At 44.7% G+C, this 22,398-nt stretch overlaps 1 protein-coding gene across 1 annotated transcript in view; it reads left to right on the forward strand.

The window, feature by feature from the left end:
- The window catches only part of FAM135B (family with sequence similarity 135 member B), a 296,951-nt gene that overhangs the window by 256,689 nt on the left and 17,864 nt on the right, over nt 1–22,398 (forward strand). The window contains exons 9-13 of the mRNA XM_014611456.3: nt 1,818–1,867; nt 5,624–5,779; nt 7,999–8,072; nt 18,495–18,649; nt 20,097–22,173. Of these exons, the coding sequence (XP_014466942.2) occupies nt 1,818–1,867; nt 5,624–5,779; nt 7,999–8,072; nt 18,495–18,649; nt 20,097–22,173 (2,512 nt within the window). The remainder of the gene's footprint in view (nt 1–1,817; nt 1,868–5,623; nt 5,780–7,998; nt 8,073–18,494; nt 18,650–20,096; nt 22,174–22,398) is intronic.

The raw sequence follows: 22,398 nt of genomic DNA on the forward strand, positions 1-22,398 counted from the left end.
TTCCCTCTCCATTTTTTTCTTAGATTCAAGAAATATGGATGATGCTTTTATTTTTATTTAAAACTATGATCTGATTGCTATATTTACCATCCTGGAGATGAAACATATCTTACTCTGTGCATCGGTGGTTTTATAAATAGGAAATGTCTTCCTTTTTGACCGTGTAGGTACTATCAGGGCTGTCAAATGCAATGCATCGTGCTGCACTTCCCATGCTTGGGTGGTTCCCGCGTCCATGTCTCTCTGCATTCACGGTTACGGGATGCCTGGTCTCTTCCCTGAACCACCTGTCTCCAATTGAAAAACTTGTTTGTTCTGATTCAGCCCTGAGAAAACAGCCTTAAAAACAGACCTGAGACTTTCAAGTCAGGCCTTTCAGCCTGTCAGTTGTAATGAAGTGCACAGCAGAAGGTAGGCTGCATATGCCCTAGCAGCTGGTCACAGGTTTGGATAACGCATGTGTGTTGGTCACTCTAGAGACTGAGAAGAGCAAAGGCCATAGCTTCTTGTGTTCTTCATGGCTTGCAAATAGAAAATGGCCCCAAATACACATACATTTCTATATACATTTTAAGGCAATTTACAGTGGATAAATATATGCTTGGTTTGCACACAGATTTGATGTTCCACATGCAGCTTTGCCAACTGCAAATATTGTTATTTCACTACTTGTGTATGAAACTGTGCACACAAGGTTCTTTGGGTAAATGTGACGTCTTTTATTAGACCAACTAGTTGGGAAAATTGTCCTTTGCAAGCTTTGGAGCACAAACACCCTACTTCAGGCATAGGGAGAGTCTGCTGGTGTTTGTGTGCTCTCCTGGGTGGAATAGAAGCCAATCTGCAAAATGCAGGTCTGTGAAAATGCAAATGTGTGGCAGTGAAGATCAGAGGGTGGGAAACAATCAGTGCAAGACAGGTAGGTGAAAGGGAGAAAGAGGGGAATGTTGATCTGGTGCTAGAATGAAGCTGGTAAAAAGCAGAGAGGTTACTTGGAGTTATCACATGGTTTACCTAATAAAGGATATCGCATTTACCCAAAGAACCTTGTCTGCCTATGTCCTTAGACCAACACAACTACAACTAACACTCCTGAAACTGTGCACAGCATTTGCATTGCCTAAATGGTCTGCAAACCTAAGATGGATCTGATTGCTAGATCAACCATCAAGCTCAAGCCAGCAAACCTAGTGTTTCAGGAAGAGCTACAAGCCTGTCCTGACTCATCATTCAGATACCAAGGACCAGATGCAAGGAATGATGATTGGTAGAAGCACTTGCTTCTCTGGCAGGGTTTTGTCAGGGCACTGTGCTCTCTTTCTATTATGAAGTGAGCCAAGACCATAATCCCGGAAAGTATTGGACACTGCCTGTGCAGTTCAGGGCGCTCCCAACCACGGTTAAACCCTCTGGAAGTTGAACGTGCTGCAGCGGTGGTGTTCACAGAGTTGTGGGCTGGAAGAGGAGTAGGACATGTTGTAGTGCTGATGCTCCTTTTATATAATGAGCTGCTGCCACTAGCAGTTCTGTGTAGGGAGGACCAAAGCATGCCCCCTTTGCTTTGCGAAGAGTCGCATTGAACTCCAGCGGGGATAACTGAGTGAGACGAGCAGGACTCGGCTGTTAGGAAAAGCATCTGTTGGAAGGGAGACTCTGTGTTCAGGTGTAAAGAGACTCTTGCCCATGAAATGTGGACTGTTGAGTGAACAGATGCTCATTTTGATTGACAGTTATGAGTTAATGTGTGATGCCAACTCTTCTCCAGCTTGATTTCTTTCTTTTCTTTTCTTTTCTTTTTTTTTTTATTTCCCCCCTAGAGGAGCTGTCTGTGGAAGATACGTTATCTCAACTTTGTACAGAGCTGCAGGTATTTTCTTTAATGGAATCAATTCACGCTCTCAGCTTCTAAAGGCTCTGAGACAACTCAGTTGAAGGGAAGCAAATTCAGTGTCGGCAATAAGTTAAATGAATGTTTCTTGCACTTATTTTCACCCATATGAAGGTAAATTCACAAAAAGCCTCCGTCATTGCCACTTCATGGCTGGCCAGGGTGCTTTAACGAAGGCGGATGTTTCTTTTACTAAATCCAGTCCCAGAGGATACCTTGGTCCAGTGGACTGAGACTGAGGTTGGAGGCTACCACTTGGCAGTCATAATGACGGCTCCGCTGCTTATTGAATGCCTGGTGTGGGACTGATTATATGAGGCTAAATGTTCAAATGCGGGTGACTTGAGCTAAATGAGTGTACAAACAGGGAGAATGAGTAAAAGTAGGGAGGCCATTTTATTTCTGAACATGGCCTTCTCAAGTCCTGGTGTCCACATTTTGAGAGGGAGGGTGACAAATCAGATAGGGTGTAAAAAATGGTTTCAGACACCAGAGAAAATACATTACAGTGAGGAACTGAAAGAGCTCAATCTGTTTTGCTTTCCATGGATAGGATGCCATGGCAGGGTAGAAATATTTTCATAGGCAGAACACATTGGGTACGAAAAGTCTCTTTATTTAAAAAGGAAAAAAAAGTAATAAAAAACAAAACAAAACAATGACTGGAGGCTAAGGTTAAATTAATATTAAATAAAAGACACAACTGTTGTTTACAGTGAGGCTGATCAACACTGGAACAAATGGCCAAGAAAAGTAAAGGGTTGTCCACCTCTTGATTTCAGACCAGGATTAGTGACTTTCTTGGAAGTTATGGCAAACACGAGGTTGACGAGCTCAACGTGGGGATGAAATTTAGATATATAGGTGGTCAGACAAAAAGACTGAATGGCCTCTGGCTTTAAATTCCATGAGTATTAAAGATAGCACATGGGTTACGAAACATTGAACATCTCTGTAAAACATGGGAAGTTATGTACCTCTCGGGGGTGTTGTGAAGGATTACCTCGCTGGGGTTTGGCAGATGCTATACAAGCGTTCAAGATCGTAATCATGAGATGATAACGATTCATTCAGTCAACATTTTATAACAGAAGCCTTAAAGGTTAGGGGCAATGAATCGACAAAGGAACCTAAGCAAGCAAAGTACCCAGGTCCTGTTTAATTTTAAAGGGAAGGGTGGCCAGTTGGACCTCTTCTCGTGGTAGCACTGTGAGTACCATATAATAACCATACACCAGCATTTGGGGCTGCTAGTAGCAGGTAAGAAAACAGTTGCTTCAGGACTGACAAAACCCTTGATTTATAATCTTTACTTAGAAAGGGATAAAACCCACAAATGCAGGAGTTTGTGGTGATTATACCTCCTATCCCCATAGCATGACTGGCTGTCATGGCATTTGGTGCCTTTCTGCAGAGCCCCAACTTCAACCCCTCGATTTTAGGAAAGCCAACTTTCACAAGCTCAGGAGGCTGGTTGTTGTGGCCCTGGGAGGCCATAATCTGGATCATTTGACCCCAGCTGACTTCCCGCCCCTGGGGCAGGGGGCTGGACCCGATGATCTTGCAAGGTCCCTTCTAGCCCTAACATCTATGAAATCTATGAGTTCTATGATGACAGAATTGCAGATGGGATTTCAACCCTTAGGTTTTCTTTAAAAAAGGAAAGTAAGATTTTTTTTTTTTTTTTTATCCTTCCATTTAAAAAGAAAAGCTTTTAAAATGGTATTTGGAAACTAGAAGGTGAACAGAAAGAGCACCGGCATTGATTTATATCTTTTAATAGCTGATTTTTAAAACAGCCTCTGAAATGTCGGTGCCCTGGCTCATTATCTTTGAATGTGTGGCGTGGGCTCTTTTGGGCTCCTTTTGAAAGTCCCGGCAGGCATGGAAACTATGGTGATCAGATGCACCTGGAGCAATTAGAAGCTTGTGATCCTTTTCAGCCCTGCTCATGGAGCAAATCTGAGGAGGTCTGGATACCTGAGGACCAAGAGTTGCAGGCACTTTTTGAGTCTTGGTCTAATGCCTGCCAACTACTGAACTCTCCTTGTCTATGCCCCACTTTGTTATACTGAAGGGACATCATCATTAGTGCTTGACATTGACCTTTCACGCCTTTTTTTTCACTATAGATGATGAAAAGGTTAAAAGTCAATAAGCTGGGGAAAATAGCTATCATGCTATTTGAGTTTAATAAGCCACCTCTTTGAAGGCTGTACTGTAATGTCTGAGGTGAATAATAACTCGGGGGTTAATGTTTCAAATCAGTAGTAAATACTCTGATTAACAGTGCAGGGACTTTTCTCACACACGCAAGGACTAACTCAGCTGTCCAGATGCCCCTTTAATTTTACCGGTAGTCCAAATTAGTGCAGGGGCTTGTCCACACTGAACAATCAGCAGGATCGGGAACTTAACAGTCTAAGTACTGTTAAGTACAATATGGACATCCCCATTTATTGCATACATATTCCCGGGAAGGATTTACTTTGAATCCTGATCTATGGTTCGATGCTACCAGCCTTGGGCAGAGGCTTGTGTAACAATGTTGTACATGTCGAGCAGGATCCACGTGCTAGATGGAAAGGGATTGTCTAGCAAGGAGAATTTTTAAACAATTCCCACTATTAAAAAAGTTCATAGGGTCCCTAGACACGGATCAAAGCCCCATTGTGCAAGAGACATTGTACAAATCCATTTACTGTAGGGCACAAGTGCTGTAATTACTGTTTAGAGACCTATGGAAGACTTATTTAGGCTCCAGGAGCCAAAGATATGATTATTGTACTATGCTGCAGATGTTGGAGTTTATAAATAACAGTAGTTTTAGGAGCAGTACATCCTGTCCATGCAGGCAGGCGGTTGGACTAGGGGTCCATTGAGGTCCCTTTCAACCCTAAAACTAGGAAGGAAAACACACCAGCCTGGTACCCATTTCTCAATTTTGTACAAGTACAGCAGAGAAAGAAGGAAAATGCTTGTATGTGTTTGCAGTTGGTATTGTGGAGATACTTATATTTTTTAAGGAAAAGCCATACAAGTGATATAGTGTCCTGGCATGGATGGAAACGATGTGGTTCTCAAGGTAGATGGCTCATCACTCTACATTTGCAGAGTTAGCAGCACCATCAAGTGGATAGTTTGGAATCAACAACTATTTTCTGCAGTCACCTATTTCCACCTGCAATAAGAAATATCAATTATGTGTAGCACTCTGCCCACTTCCCACTCAGCTGTTTTGTACAGCCACTTCTGCCCAGCATGGCCATTTCTGTACTAAAAGAAATGCGTTGAAAGAAATAATTTTAGATTAACTTGCCTGCTCTGGAATAGTATTCACTGTTAGGAAAAATGAATCACTGTAGTTCATGGTTGAGATCCCTTTTATTTTTTAAAGGGAATCTTAACCTGATGTCTCAGTGGGCATGTCTACGTGTCCATGAATGTGCTGTGGTTACCAGTCATTAAGTTTAGTACCTGTAATAACAGGTACTAACTAAGTGTGCAGTAACCAGTGCTACTACTCTGTACCACCAGCACATGCCTTTTAACTGATGCTAATGCACAGTAGACGAATTCTGCTGTGCATTAGTGCCATAGCACGGCTTTTGCCATGACACACTAATGCACAGTAATTAGTCTCCTGAGCATTTAGCGTCTCATATAGACTTGCCCAGCTTCTTTCTGTTTCATATCACTGGCCTGATACCAAACATCCTCCTTCTTCTTTTCCAGCTGCTGAACAATCCGGAAAAGATAGCAGAACAGATAAGCAAGGACCTAACCTGGCTTTGCTCCCATCTTCTGGCATTATGGACTCAGTTCCTGGAGGTGGTGACACTCCATCCAGACATCACAGCCTATCTTACTCAGGAGCATCACACATTAAGGGTATGCAATATAATCCATTTTGGGTTTGGTGAGAACAACCTTACAGGAAGAAATCTGTCGAGCATTATATGCAATTCCTGTGTACTGCTCTAGTGATGCCTAAGGCCTCGTACTGGCCCCACATGTACAAGTGAATGATAACAAGTGGCATTTTTTGAATGCTTCTTCCAACTATCACATCACTGCTGTTGCCTTAACAAATAAGAGCAAGGAATGACCTTGCCTTTGCAGTAGCAACAGGTTTTCAGTTGGGTCACGGGAGCTGGGGTTGCATGGATGCTAAGGCACCTGGAGGACAGCAGTTGCAAACTTGAGGCTATAGCAGAAGTGGTCACAGTGCAGCCTGTCGGATTTCAACAAATCTGCAAATTCTGCCAAATATCTTGTTGCAAGCATATGAAAAAGTAATGGGAAAAAAGGAAGTTGGGTATTGTCATGGTTCCATCAGTGGGAAAACACAGCGAAGCCCATCTCGGAGAGAGGAAGGAAGATCTCTGCTGGGACTGATGTAACGGGGGCTGCTTCTGGGGCCAGGGGCTGCATTAATAATTTTGCGTCATAAACATTATAAACTTTTATCTGGGAAGGGGAAGACCTGGTCCAAGCCCCTGCTTTTGGGGTTATTTAAGATTTTTAATCAATAATTGGGTAATGTAAAATGCATAAACAGTCCTGGGAACAGAGATGAGAACTCAGGACTCTCATTCGTTAGGCGGTGCCTTCATCGCTAGGCTAGAAATGCACGTACCCCCGTTCCTTTTCTCTTCTTGATCCTTGCCCTCTGAATCATGGTTTTCTTGGTATGTATTACCTTCCTGTGGCCAGTGCCTAATTTTTAGCAGATGTAGCACTTAAGTGGAGGTACCTGTAGGACCAACTTGAAAGTAGTCACTACTGGCTTTTGTATATTTGATACTGAACATTGATAAGAGCACTGGACCTCTACTTTAAACATGCACTTAATTTAAGATTGAATTCAATGGAATTGCTTGCCTGCTTTGTTAAGCAGGTGCTTAAGTGCCTTGCTTTGCTGTAGTATCTTATGTAAGAACTCTAACCTCTTTATAGGGAAAGGTAAAAAGCAGAAATACCTTCTTTATGCAACCTTTATGCTGAAGAAGTGGCTTTGTCTCATGGTTACAGCAGATACCTAGAAGCGGAGTTTGGGTTTTTAGATGTGGCTGCTACTAACTTTCTATGTCACCATCATCCTCTATGTGCTACTGTTCTCCCATATATCAAGCAGGTGTGATTATGCTTGACCAGCTGTGGAAAGTGCTTTGAGAGATTCAAATAGAAAGTAATATTATTAAACTGCCTTTTTGCAAGGGACATTCATGTACTGAAAGAAAAACGGTTTGTCAGAAGACAGCTTGGGGATTGGGGTGGAGGAGGCTGCACCATTACGATGCATGTTTTTGGTGGTCACTCTAGGATACTGTAATACAAATTACTACAGTACATACTAGCACAGACTAGAATTTAGCAGCTTGATATGCTGGATTCCATATTATATTGGACTGAAATCCAAGGCCTGTTTCTGAGCAGATAGCAGTATTGATTTTTTATAACTTATTTCACACTTTGTGCTTTGCCAGCTACTTCCAACGATAGCTATTTCACAACTGGTTAAGAATTGCTGAGCTGATCTTAATGTCCATGCAAAGAGTTGGAGAGCTTTCAGTTGCAAAGATCGTGACACCGATGCATGCGTTTCTGGTCCTGTAGGGCTTATTCGCCCATGTGTCATGTACAAAGTGCCCATTATTCTCTGGGGAGGGACTGTAAATATTAATGTCAAAGATTACTGTGACTGTTAACTGTTCTCATTTAGTAAATTCACCATTGCTATGCAAGTTGCAGGGAAAAAGAAATATATTACCCTCATTTTAAAACCCGCAGGGAAAATTGTTGAGTTAAACAGCTGTGCAGCGTCGGAGCAAAGATATGGAGTGTGTGTTTGAGCAGAGTGATAGATTTCCAAGGGGCATTTCCTTCAGTCCCAACAATCCCCGAGCATCTTGAGGCATATTCGCCAGAGCACGCTGCTTGCTTTGTGCTACTCCAGTGAGGCAAAACAGCTTCAGCTCCCCTACAATGCTGCAAAACAGCTGCAACGCACCTGAAGCCTGATCCCTATGGTCACCACTTTCTTGCAGATGTGTGGACCCATCCTCTTTAAAAAGTCCTAACATTTAATCTGTGTGTTTTCTATCCAGGTAAGAAGATTCTCAGAAGCTTTCTTCTCTGCTGAGCACCAGAAGCCCGCTGTACTGACCTTTCAGGAAAGCCTGTAAGTCATTCCTTCATCTCCCTTCCCTGTCACTTGGGCACCAAAAGAAGGAAGTTCTTTCAAATTCATTGTGCAAGACCTCCTGCCAATGATATTTTTTTTTCCCTTCTTATGCTCCTGGGCCTGCACCTTTCTTCCTCAACCTGCTCAGTGGGCATTTGGGTTTCATACAGACAATGCTGGGCCTATTCTGATCTCACTGGGCATATCTACATGTGAATGTATTCATGTCTAAACTTAATGAGCCTTAGCCTAAGGTGCGTTAAGGTGATTTAGGTGCACGTCTACACATGGACACCTTAAGTCACCTTAAGGTGGCTCACTGGGCAGCCTGCCCTGGTCAGCACCCTGGACAGCCCCTGGAAGCCCAAGGCAGCGTAGACAGGCTGTGCAGCCCAGCGCCGGCCGAGGGGGTGGGAGCCTCCAGTCCCCTGGATGTAGTCACCCTGGCCCTGCTCCCAGCCCCGGCTCTAACCCCCTCCCTGTGTTCCTGCCTCCCCAACATCAGATAAAATTGGGCCAGAGCTGAACTCATGGCGTCCTGCGCTGCTGCCAGGTGCCCCCAAGAAGAAGATGCGGCGGGTGCTGTTCTGCAAGGTGCAGATGCTGGCGCTGGAGCAGTGGTTCTGGCAGCGGCAGTCTCTGCCAGCATGCAGTAAGTTGGCAGAGTGGGTAGGAGGCATGAAGGCTCCTGTCAAAGCAAAAGGGAAAGGCCCTGACATGACTCCCAGCAGGGGGGAAGTGGGGCCTTTGCTAGTGGCTCCCCTGTGCCTCCCTCGTGGCAGGTTTGCTGGCTGGGTTTTCACCTCTCCCACCTACAGCATGTGGTATGGAGGCCAGGAGCTTGCCTGGGATGGAGGTGGGTGGAGTAGGGAAAGTCGTCATGGGTGCTGTGGCAAGACACAGTCCAAAGGAAAGGCATGGGGAAGCCTCTAGCAAAGGCCCTGCCCATGCTGTGCTACCCCCTTCTCCTGCAGGGAGTCACGGGGGTTGGGGAGGCTTTCCCTTGTGCTTTGACAGGAGCCTTTGTGTCTTCTGCCCACTTTGCTGACTTATCGCATGCTGACAGGGACCACTGCTGCCAGAACTGCCGCTCCAGCATCTGCACCTTGCAGAAGCACCCACCAAGTCTTCTTGGCGGTGCCCGGCAGCAGCATGGGGTCCTGCGGGTTTGGCTCCAGCCCACTCAGTCATATAGCGTTAAGGTGCCTTATGGTATCTACACGTGGTTTAAGGTGCCTTATCAAATTTAGGCATGATTAGTTACCTGCTTCATGCAGGTATTAAATTTAGGTGTGATTAGCCTAAAATCACCATTTTTAAGGCACATTAAGGGCGCACATATGTAGACCTGTGCCTTTAATGTGCCTTAAAAATGGCTAATGTGCCTAAAATCACCATGTGTAGATGCACCCACTGTATTGTAAATCCATAGGTGCCTGTTTAAAATATTACAGTGTGCAGTCTCTCACTCAGGCTTTAGAGACCTGTGATCTCTAGTCTAGACACCGGTGATGTGTGTGTTGGTTCTGTTCAAAGAATTACGATCCATTCCAGCTGTTCCCAACCTCTGCTCTGTGGGCTGCTGGTGATGCACAAAACTCTGGAAACTTGTCCGGGGACAACAACAGGATGTTTTTCTTCCGATTACATATGTGATAATGGTCCACTGATCCATTGAATCATTGAGATAAAGCAAAAGGGGGGAATGGATTGAAATCTTGCATCATGTGTCCTATGTGGACTGGTCATAAGAAGCCTTTCCTCTCCTGTACTCTCTACAAACAGGTGAACTCTATTAGGAACTTAACTCTGTTTAGCACAGGGGGATCCATGAAGGCAGACAGGATCCTTGAAGCAAGAAGCAAATAGCTAGCAAAAGCCCCAGGATTTTAGAAGTATAGCTGAATAAAGTGGTTCAGGACCTGAAAACAGAAGAATAGGGAGAACGCCAGGCTGGCACTAATAACGATAGGACTGATTTGAGCTCAGAAAGGATGATAAATTGCGCAGGAGGCAACAGTGCAAGAGTGTCACAGCAAATAAATGCTCCGCTGGGCTGTACTCACAGAAGTGTGTTATGAAAGACAAGGCAGGCAATTATTTCCCTCTGCTTGACACTGTTGCTTAGGTCCCAGCTGGGGAATGGAATTGGAGCCTGCTGCATGTAAAAATACATAGGGACGTGTTTTTCCTTTGGATACAGCTGAGCAAGCCTGCTGTCCTCAGCCGGGGCACTTGGAGCTGTCTTGAGGGCAGGATTCACTGCTAGAATATTTAAATAGGTGTTCAGGGGAAAGCAGCAAATGTAGTAAAAGTTAAGGAAACTAGAAGGCACTGCCTGAGGATGGCATAGGAGGGCTACGCTTACTCTGCAGATGAGGAAACAACTGTTCACAGATACAGTTGTCATACAGGGGGTAACTGTCCTCTTCAATTAAGTGAAACAAAAGCACTTGCCAGAAGTGCTGGGCTGATGTGATTAGTGACAGGGAAAAGTCGAATTAAATATTAAGGGGAATTGCAAGCTCTTAGGAGACTTCTATAGTGCAACAGATTGGAAAAAAGAAAACAGGAACTGAAATCTGTAGCTGCCTCAGGTGTAAATAGAGATGCTGGTTCAGATTCAGTGCAGAGTCTAGCATGTTGTGAATAGATGTAGCACAAACCTGTAGCATTACTGGAACCTCAGTAGTGCTTGGACTGGTTGTATAGGGCTAGCCCAGGCCACAGGTGCCAGTAAAAGAGACATAGCCAGAAGGACCACAGATGGGCTTTTCTTTTCACCAGTGACTGCTGCCAGAGCGTATATATGGAACCCCAAATATAGGTTATGGATATGCAAACAAATTGCCCTAGGATATACGGGGGTGGAAAATTGCCATGTGTCAAGTCTTTTGTGGTAACTGCCTTTGTATGTGCTCTTACCCTGGATTAAGTGGTAGCCCCCTCTCATTGAGGGCTTAGTTATCACTGTTCAACTTCCACCCTTTAAGGGAAGCAATCTATCCCCGATATGAGACAAAGGGAACTTACTTTATCCCTGGAATAAAGAGAGAAAAAACCTGTTTCTTCTCAAGAGAATCACTTTATCGGAAAGTTAAACAGAAGTAAATACATCCACATTTCACAAAAAAAGTAGGACTCTTAGGGTTTTGAACTCTTAAACTAGGGTGTTTGGATGTAGGGGTTTGGCTTTACGTGACACGAGACCTACAGAGCCAGTCCATTTGACTCCAGATATTAGCATTCAGATCAAGCAATGGAAATGCAAAAAACATATGCCTGGGAGTATGGGTGCAGGCCTAACCCCAGGAACGCTGAGCTCTTGTTCAGTTATTCCAACAGCTCGGGTCTGTGATTTCCCACTTCCCCTGGGTTTATAATAGTACATATACAATTATTAATAACACGTAACTATCTACATCCTGAATGGGTATATGTTAATGAAGGGGTTGATCATGAAGACCCTCTCCTCAGCTAAGTGAAGAATTTGTGATAAATACTTAACAGCTGTTTAACTAGGATGTCCTCAAGATATCATGCAGTTTAGTGGCTAGGATTCAAGAGACTTTTCTTGAACAACTCCACCAAGGTGGGTGGATAGGCCAGAGTGCCTGGGCAGCAGGATGGGACTGGGGGCAGCAGCCAGGAGCCACAGCCACAGGGGCTGTTGGGAAATAGAGTCCATCATGGGGCCTGTCTGGCCTGTAGGCCAGACTTTGCCCACCCCTGCGATAGGGACTTTGCCTACCCATGTGCCAAGGCCTCTGTTGCATTCCTTATTCCCGTGGGTAACAATATGCTCAGGACCAGTTAGTGTGGAGCAGCTGATACATGATCAAGCCCTACCCTCCTTTTATCCTTCAGTAATTTATTTGTATATCTATACCAATGATTTTCAGCCAGGGTGCCCCAGGATATCGTGTAATGTTAGCACTCTTAGGTGTATAAACATGAGTCACGTGATAAACCCAGAAATTTCAAATGGGAATCCAGAACAGTCTGACTGCTGTGATCTTTCTGAGTTTTTTTTTGCAGCAGAAACAAACCTGCTGTATTTTTCCACAGTGAAAAAATGTGTGAAAACTAAGAGCTGGCATTTTCCAAGGAGTGTCTTGTGTCTAATGAGGGGTGCTTTGAGTCTGTAAGGGTTGAGAACAACTGATCTTTACTCCATAGTCTGAATCGCTCTGAGACCAGACCACTGCTTGTCCTCTTCCGAGTTGTACACAAACCTGGATCAAATTGGGGTTCGTACTCTTACCAAGAAGTTTAACTCGCAGTCCTCTGGACTGGCACTAGTAGCTACAGTTTTTCCATAAACTGGAATTAACCTTTTCTCCTTCAGTCCTGGGTGTGAGGCTGAGTGGAACAATCATTGGACCATAAATATTTGCAGTATTGTTTTAGTCTTCAAGTATTTCTGGGAACATCCTGTTTTTTGGTTTGTTTGTTTTTTTTCTATGTGTAGCATAGAATACAAAAAAGTTAGCTGGAAGAAGGTCATCTAGTCCAACCCATGCTCAAGGCAGGGTCATCCCTGACTAAACCCCAGCCAATTGCTTGTCTAACCTGCTCCAAAAAATATCCCAGATAGAGATCCCACAACCTCTCCAAGGAATCTCCTCCAGAGATTAACCGCACTTCTAGTGAGAAAGTGCTTCTAATGCCTCTTCTTAATTTCCCTTGTTGCAAGTTAAGACCATTAGTCTTGTCCTGTCCACTGCGGATACAGAGAATCGTTGACCTTTTTTTTTAAATGACCTTTTTTATTATTATTTGAGGCGTCTAACACAACTTGGGTGCCGTAGACATAAAAACTAATTAAGACCTGCCCGTCAGATTTTAATTAGCTTGGAGCGTATTTGTATTGTGATGCATCAAGAGGCAGCTGCCGGGATCGAGCCCTATTCTGCTAGAGTTTGCACAGAAAATATGCTCCGCGTACTTGCACCCACAGAAAGAGACTGTCCCTCCACTGGAAGTCCCAGGATGTAAATATACAAGAAAGGCGAAAGGTGGGAGAGGAGACAAAGGTACCTACTGAGGAAGTGGTTTGTCCAAACTCAACCAGCAATTCCCTAGCAGAGTTGTTCAAGAAAAGTCTCTTGAATCCTAGCCACTAAACTGCTCCTCTCCTCTCAGACGTAGATATGGCATTGGGGCCAGATCTCTTCTGCTCCCAGCTCTGGGACAGTCCTTGTAGCCAGGGGACAGCCCACAAGAGCTAGCAGTTGCATGTATTTCAGAAGTGTGGGTCTTCGGTGTCTTTCTTTTTTTTTTTTTCTATACAGAGTGGACTGTGCATTTTTTACTCAAGGAAGATGAAGAATGCTGAAAATTTCCAGCACTAGACCAAAGGCAATCAAGACTTGTAGTAGAGATGACATCTTTTATTAGGCCAACAAGATTTTTGCAAAAAAAAATCTTTAACTGCAAGCTTTCGGGATCAAATGTCCTTCATCAGGCATCAGAGAAAAGATTGTAAAAGTTCTCGTGGGTAGAAATGAAAGTTTGCATTTCATAGGATTTCACAGAGGAGTCAATAGATGGAAAACTCCTCTGGGCTATCAACTGACTGCAATTAAAGATTTTTTTTTTCCCAAAAAAATCTTGTTGGTCTAATAAACAATATCATCTCTGCAACGAGTGCCTTTTCCTCTAAACCAATACAGCTGCAACCTGGATACCTAGCACTAGACCAAAACATTGATGAAGTTCAATTTTAAAGTCTTTAAAAGACAAGTGCAAAGTGTGTTCTTTGAAAACACATATTAGCTGAGTTTATTTTTTCACAGTGTTAGGAGAGGTCAAACTGGACCTGACACCTGCACATAACAGTGATGTAAATACATCCACATCCCTCAGAAAAGTAGGACTCTTAGGGGTTTTGAACCTCTTAAACTAGGGTTTCGGATGTAGGGGTTTGGCTTTACACGACATGAGCTGTACAGAGAGAGTCCATTTGACTCCAGATATTTGTCTTGATGGGTATTGACTTGGGATCCTAGGCTGAAGACAACTATGAGAAACCTCAAGCAATATTATCCTTCATACAGAGGATGCTTTTATGTTAGTATTTTTACTAAATTTAATCCTTCCAGTCTTCTCCTTAGTTAAAAATTTCACGAGGGAATCGAATAAAGGAGTAGCAGTTCAAGGACTTCATCTGTAGTTAGTGATTTCTATTTGGAGGAAAAAGCTGTTTTTCTTTTTTTTTCCTTTAAAAGAACCTGAAAATGTAGAGTCACCTTGTATGTAGATTCAATTTGTAATCAGAACAATACAGCATGCCCAGGCAGGAGGGAAACAGGTTTCTGTGCATGTCCTTTATTTAATTATTCTGAAAGGATTTACGGTCAAACATTTGGACCAAGGTAACTGTGAAAGAGCAAAAGGGAGCTCGTGGGCGAGATGCCAGCGTTGACAAGATATGCATCCAGGATCCAGAAATGTGTATAAGCACAAGGAGCAAGTAATTGGATGCCAAGCCTCTTGTTTGAGTTAGGCCGATGCTTTTCTTTGTTCTGCCGTGTCCAAGGCTTGTCATTTCCAGTTATCACACAGCGAATAACTAGATCTGATGGCAAGACGTCTGACATCCGTGTGCTGCTACACTAGCTCCTTCCTGTGGAAAGCCTTCAATCCTGCTGCTGCCTGGCATGGTCTGTGGCCTGCATCTCTATCTGGTAGAAGAAAGGGATGAACTGAATAAAGATTTTGCTTTTGAAAGGCGCTTTTCCCCACAGGCTGGAGGAGAATTCGGGCTGGGGGACGTTTTAGCAAAAGTGAAAAGCACCATGGTTATAACGGACAAAAAAAAACTTTTGTTCACAATGCAGTGTTACCCAGTGCAACTCACCACTGTCTGATGTCACGAAGGCCCAAAGCTTAATAAACTCTAAAAAGAATTAGGCCTGTATGTGGCTAAGGAGAGCATTCACGTTTTTTATTAGAGACGGTGGAAATAGATGAGTGCTTTTTGGTAGAAACCAATCAGCAAAGCATGGGGGCTAGAAGAAACTTTGCTTACCGGCATATCGTTCCTAAAATGCTTTGCTATGTGGTTTCTTGATAGTTTTCAGAGGCATCTGGTAGTGGTTCCTGTCCGAGAGAGGATATTTCACTACATGGATCATGGGTGCAGCTGGTTTTATGTTAACATCTTCCTTTAATCCCATGCTGCTTTGTTATTCTGTTGTTTAGATAATGCGCACCTTCCACCCTCATCTGTTGTAGCCTGCTCTCCCTTTAACTGAAGCATGTGTGCTCCTTGCATCCTTTCCTGTATTTATTTCATATTTCCTCTGTGAAGTGAGACTTACTAGTAATGCTGTTTAGAGTGCATTATTGGCTAGTCCCTGTTCTGGCTGCATATCATTAGTATTTATTATTTGTACTAGTGGCACTTAGTAGGCCTAGCTGAGATATGGTCCACCATGTGCTAGTGTGGTGATTCAGCCATGTACTACACTTGCACTATAGCTTGAATAGGTTCATGTTTGTTCAAAACAATATGGGCCTGGGCCTCTCCCCTTGTCTGTCTGTGTAGACCTGCCGGTGGGGTTAGATCTTGTAACTGGGTGAAAAATGTTGCCCCCTCCTTAGAGAACCACAGAGTATGCCAGTCACGGGTTCTGGCTGGGCTCTCTCAGCATCATCTCTAGTTAATCTACATGACTAATGAAAACAGCCCCCCAACCTGCTCTCAAACATCCCTGTACTTCTAATTCAGATCCAAACCTAACTCTGAGCTTTGCATCACCCTCTTGCAGGGATGCTCTATTGCACCTGCTGTACTTCACTGCAGCTGAGCCAGTGTCCAAAGAAGAAGCAGCCAAAGACTGTCCCAGCTGAGGTGGCCCATCAATGTGGCTAGGGCATACCCATTTCTGTAGTTCTGTGGCCAGCATAAGAAAGGGATGTTGCTAGAAACACCCAGCTGCCTTTGATCCCCCAGCCTCAGTGACTTGGTATAGTTGGGCGTTACTGAGGCCAGCCTTTGGCATGAATATGGAGTGAGGTCCAGGCTTGTGTCCTTAGCTCCCTGGTGAGATGCCAGTGTCCTTTATCACCTTCAGTTCCTTCTTAATTCCCTATGTGGGTATAAAGGTCTTTGATGCAAGAAGCTGAGATGTTTTATCTCATCCTCTGCTTCAGTTCACTGGTGCTTGTCATGCAGTATAAAACAGGGATAAAAGCAGTTTGTGGGATGGTTGATTGACTGCATTTCTCCTGCCTTAAAAATGCCCTAAGAGTCAGTTTGCCATTCAACTGTGGAGCAGGGAGAGAGAAAAGACAAAACTGTGCCTCCTACTTATATCCATAAGGGCTGACAAAGGCCAAGATGTATGGGACGCAGATTCTCCCTCCCACCTCTAAGACCACTGCTTTATCTTACACTGCCTGTGGGTGATGGTGATATGCTGCAGTAGTGTTTTAGAGCATGATTGGGATGCAGGGGATGTGTACTTAGGGGAAGTTGAGGAGGAGGTTCAAATAGCATTCAGCCCTTTGGTGTCTCCTGGGCTGCAAAGCTTCTGAGTAGGGCTACTGCAAGGGAGAGCTGTTGCTGGAGCTTGGCATGCTGCAAAAAACCCAGGCATTGCAACAGCAGCATAAGGCCTCAGGAGATGCAGCACAGCATCTCTACTGTAATGCAGGGCACTGCCTGGCCCTGATCCTGTGATCCTGAATTAGGCCAAACTCCCACTGAGGATTGGGTCTTAGGATGAGAGAGAAAATCGCTTGCTTGTCATTTGCCTTCCTCCATCTTTTCACTTTGTGTAGTAAGCCTGCTTTCTCTACTTGTTTTTTCACCAAACTCTTTGAAAGGTAATTTTTTTAAAGAAGATGCTCAATTTAGGTTAAAACAATAAGGAATAATCTTCCAGGAGAAAAGCAGTTTGGCAGCCATATTATTTATGTCTGTATTTCTAGTGTTACAGAACAAAGGGCTGCCAAACACGACACGCTACACGGTGAAGTTGGTGACATTATAGCATGGTAGTGTGAAGGTCTTGGAAGGGAAGTGGTAGCTTTATATTAGAGAGGCAGCAATCTCTGGGGAGACGGAGAACATGTCTTGAGGATATCCTTCTTAAAAGTGAGTGGGCAACAAGTAATGGGTGGGTTTACTTATTCCATCTCTGTCGTGATGCCCCAGGGAAAAGCATCTCTGGAGAAGAGAAGACTAAGGTGGGATCTGATAGCAGTCTTCAAATACCTAAAGGTCAGTTATAGAGAGGATGGAGATGGGTTTTTGTTTGTGGGCATAAGAGCAATGGCCTCAAGCTGCAGCAGAGGAAATTTATATTAAGGATTGGGAGGAACTTTCTGACTGTGAGGGTGGCCAAGCATTGGGACACGTCAAAGTGGTGGCATTCTCTGTATCTGGAAGATATCAAAAGCAGCTTGGACAGACACTTAGATGGGATGGTTTAGGCAGAGACGATCCTACCTTGACCTGGACTAGATGGTCTTGTGAGGTCCCTTCCAGCCTTATCGTCCTATGATCACATGGAGATAATTCACATTTGCCATTGCAACATATTGGGCCAGATTTTCCAGGTCCATCACCATTCCAGTTCATGTCAGCAGGAATTATGGAGGATCAGCACCTCATCAAATCAAGCCCATAATGAGCTAATTTCCCATTAGCTACAGTCCTCCAAAGACGTTAGTGAAGAGCCACACCTGCCCAAAAGCGTGCAGCTTTATCCTTCCAGCTGTTTATTGCACCGAGAAGAGCATCCTTTTACAGTGTTAGGGTGTGTCTAGCCAACGATGAGCATGACCTCACCTTTCCCCCAACCATTCCCATCCTCTTTCTCATGTCTAGTTGTAATTGCTAGGATGACGAGAAATCCCTGCAGAAAGAATAGCAAAGAGATGGGAGGGGAGCGAGAATGCTCCTTGCAAATAGATACTAAAGGGGGGATGGAAATTCTCAGTGCTGGGATGGAGAAAGGTGAGAAGAGGCTATTTGGAGAGTCTTCATCTATGGAGGTGTTAAAGAACAGGTTTGACAGACATCTCTAAGGGATATTATAGGTATGCTCCATCTTACCACAGAGCAGGGGGTTGGCCTAGATGACCTCTTCAGTCCCTACCAGCCCTACTTTTCTATGATTCTTCTGCTTTCCCCTGATGAATATATCACGGTCCAACCCTGCCTACTTCTGAGAACCTCCTTCTTCCAACTCCTCTTGGAGTCATTGCTCAGCATTTGCAAATAAAGCCATTTCTTAGGGCCACACTATGGATCTAAATGCAATGCCTAACTTCAGGCTCCTGAGTTTCAAAATGTTGTCCTGCCTGCCAGGTTTGGTCCTCCCCTGATCTGTTCTGCTAAATAGCTGATATAAATGCTAGAGAAATCTGCATACATGCACTTCCTTTCTGTGTCTGGTGTCTCAGGATCCAAAATCACGGGCAGATTTCGACAGAAATTCGCAATTCGGACTACTTCAGCAGCATGCCCCCCCTGCCAGCTGAATGCCTCGACATAGACGGCGACTGGAACACGCTCCCTGTCATTTTTGAAGACAGATACGTAGACTTCCCTTACAAAGGTGAGTGATCCACCTCAGACTGTGGGTTCTAGATAGCTCGCACACCGTGCAGGGATGGGCTTGCCCCCAGATGATTGCAAGAAGTAGCCTTGGAGGGTGGATAGGTAGAGGAGCACTAAACCAGTGTGAGAGTACAAGCGGGCACCGTGGCTGCCAGGGGATCCTCTGTTACAGATGGGCTTAAAACCAAGGTGGTTCCAAGCACCTGTGATCATTAAAGGTCCTGGTGATCTTTCCATCAAGGATAGGGGCAGGATTTCTGATCACATTTCAATACGGAGGGATTGATTCTGCTCATACCTATTTTTCCCTTTTGTTTCAGCAGGGTGCAGAATATGTTACTTCCTGTTTTATAACTACTTTCTTTCTTTCTTTTTTCCCCCCCTTGGGATTAACCATTTAAATCCAAGGACTGGAGGTTAAACCTGAAGGAAAGAACTCCCTTGGAGTTTCACTCGGTGATTTTCATTTCTAGAGTGACATCTAGTGGTGGGAAAAACCTTGCATAAAGCTCCTTATCTCTAACTCTTCCAAGCCGGCAGCAGAAGGAAATGCATCAAGCCACATGTTAGCCCTTTTCCCTAGGATTAGGGGGCATGGGGGATTTTGTGTTTTGTTTTTAATTTCACCAATTCATACTGAAAAAAAAAATGCAGTTCTTAATTTCCTGTAATTTGCACCAAGTACTGGGGTTCCTCTCTGCATTTCCAACACTGGGGAGGAATCTTACAAAGCAAAGTGGTATCAGCACTGACCCCAGAGAAATCAGTGGTGCTTGTTTTAGACCATGAATGTAACTAAACTGCATAATTGTTGGAGATGCGGAGCGCACACAGCTCCAACAGACATTAAGAGGGGACCCTCTCAAGCCCACCCTGGCAACCCGGTCCCTCTTGCACACTGCAAACAAACCAAGAGACATCATTGAGGCAAGGCCAAGTTATTCTTTAGCATGTGTTCTCAAGCACAGCATACAGCAGCAGTTCCCAAACTCTGACAGGTTGTGCACCACTCATTTAAAAGGATATAAGTTTAGGTGCCACCAGCAAATTTTTATCATATGAAGTAATTATAATAAATCTGTTAATGCCTACTGGTTGCCTGCACACTGCCGGTGGTACCCGTACCACAGATTGGAAACCACTGTCATAGAGCGAGATCTTGAGAACAACTTGGGGTTGCTAGGACATCATCATGTTTGGGTCTGGAGTGCGTGTCTGGGAGCAAATGGCCACAATGTACTAGAATCATCCAATATTGGACATGCCCTCATTGTTTAGTGGTGTAACTCTTGGCCAACGCAATTAATGCTTGAAGAATATTTATTGGGGGTGTGTATGTAATAATAAATATGGGTGTTTTGAGCTCTTGTGTAGCCATGAATCCATATTGTATTGGGGTGGTTTGATATATCCTTATCAACACTAACTTTTTTTTTTTCTTTCAGGGGAGAGTTTGGGCATGTACCCAGCTTTTGAGGGTCCTGCTTTGGACAGCACGCCAATGGACTTAATAAATAACAAGGGGGATCTCACTACAGATGATGACATTGTATCACCAAAGGGGAAATTCAGGAGAGAGCCTCTGCTAATACACACGGATAAGATCAATGGGAATCCCACTTGCATCTATAGCGATACTGAAGCTTCTGCTTTTGCAGCTGAAGGCTTGACCCAGCACCCGTTATCTCAGGTATATACAGTGAACAAAGAAGGCCAAAGGAAAACCGATGTGTCCCAGGAAAACCTGTTTGTTTCTCGTGAGGAAACTGTTCCTAACTTGGGGCCAGCAGAAGACTATAAGGCATCAGCGGATGCTTCATTAGCAGCTGATAGACTTGCAACAAGTGTTACGCACACGATACCTAGCAATAAGGAATCCTGTAAAAGCGAACCTGTATTCGTCATTAGTGCTCAGTGTGAGAACGGGGCACGCGGGACTGATGATTTATTAGATGGGGCTGAATTAAGTAAAACGGCTACGTCTAAGGATGGTGATGATGATCTCACTTCAGATGAGCTTGCACTAAATCAACTCAACGGCCTTGGAAAACCAGGGGATCCAGAAAGCAAGACTCTGTTGCCCGCTTTGAAGGCACTCCCCATTGGTACTTTTGAAGTGAAGCCATTTCCAAAGGAGCAAAGAGCTGAGGAATGTGAGGAGTTTACCCTGAGTTCTGGAGCTATAAAGAGATCCTCATCCGTAATCTCGGACTCTGGCATTGAGAGCGAGCCGAGTTCGGTGGCCTGGTCTGATGCCCGTAGCAGGGCGTTGGACCTGCCCAGTGACCGCGAGATTCTGCACCAGCTCGTCCGGAGGCACGCCATACACAGGAACTCGCTGGAGGGAGGCCACACAGAAAGCAACACGAGCTTGCCCAGTGGGATTCAGGCCTCGCTGACCTCAATTAGCTCTTTGCCATTTGAGGAAGAAGAGAGGGAGGTAGAACTGACAAAGCTGACCAAATCGGTTTCCGCTCCCCAGATCAGTAGTCCAGAGGAGTCCATCGATGACAAGGATTTATGCAGAAATGATGATGCAGCCTTGGAGGTGGTGGAGGGGAACTTGCAAAGCTACTTGCATGCAGAATACAGAAGAACCGACTTAATGGGGGGCTTTGTTGACTCTCAAAATGCAACCCAAAGTGAGCGGTTGGACCCGGGCCCTGCCTCAGGAGAGCGTCCTAATGCCACTGTCAAACAGGGCATCTGCGGCACTGAGTTACCGGGGGAAGATGAAGATAAGGACATTTTCACTGAAACAGACTGTAGTTTGGGATATGCAGAACAAACCGTTAATGTAACGGAGCACCAAGACGATACCACTGAATGCCCAGCGGTGCAGAGAAAAGGCAAGCACGGCTTGAAAACGCCAAGCATCTGCACCTACCTGGACACAAATGTAGTTCCAGCTGATGCATATAGCAAGGACCCAAATGAGACACTTCAGTCTATGCCTGAGGGTTTGAAACTAGGTCAAGACTTTTATTCTATTGCTGGTATATCGGATGTGGAGAATTTCTCCCACTGCGTGAGCCAGGTGCCAGATTTCTGCTACACTCTTCCAGCTTCCTCGGAGGCGTCAGCCAGACTTGATTCAACGAGAGGAGAGTGCAGCAGTGAAGGCTTGGCGCCCTGTGAGGAAATGCAGGATTTACAAGAAATCGAACTCGGTGATGCACCTCCATTCGTGGGCCCTGCTTCAGGGCCCTCTCAGCGCGAGTATCCTCAGGATCCAGATGAGAGGGAGCACAAACTTGTGGCTAACGGCACTGGGTTTCATTCTGTGGCTACAGAGGGCTTAGCCCTGGAGAGCAGAAAGGCTGGCGATGTGGTTAACCTGTCTGTGTCTTGCACTGCCACGTGTCTTCCCTTTTCCTCTGTGCTCAAAGAGACTCCAGCTACGGCTGGCTTCTCTTCAAAGCAGGCTGCGTTCCCGATCACGCGCCAGCCCTTGGGCTCTTTCGGAGTTGTCTCTTCTCATTCAGACGACATGGATGAAGAGGCCAATGAAAGGATGCTGAAGTAAGAGCATGTAATTACTTCCTTTATTAGTGTTGTGATAATGCCTGGAGGGTCGAACAAGGGTTGAGGTTTCCAGTCTGCTAGTCTCTGTGCAACCGTCCCTGTCCTGGAAGCATTAAAGTAGAAATAATCTAAATAGACAAAATAAGGGGAATAAAACTAGACTGTAGCTCCCCTTTTACAGACAGAGAATTGAGACAGACACTGAGGTCCAGGTCCTTAAAG

Source organism: Alligator mississippiensis, chromosome 3, assembly GCF_030867095.1.
Source record: "Alligator mississippiensis isolate rAllMis1 chromosome 3, rAllMis1, whole genome shotgun sequence".
NCBI lineage: Eukaryota > Metazoa > Chordata > Crocodylia > Alligatoridae > Alligator > Alligator mississippiensis.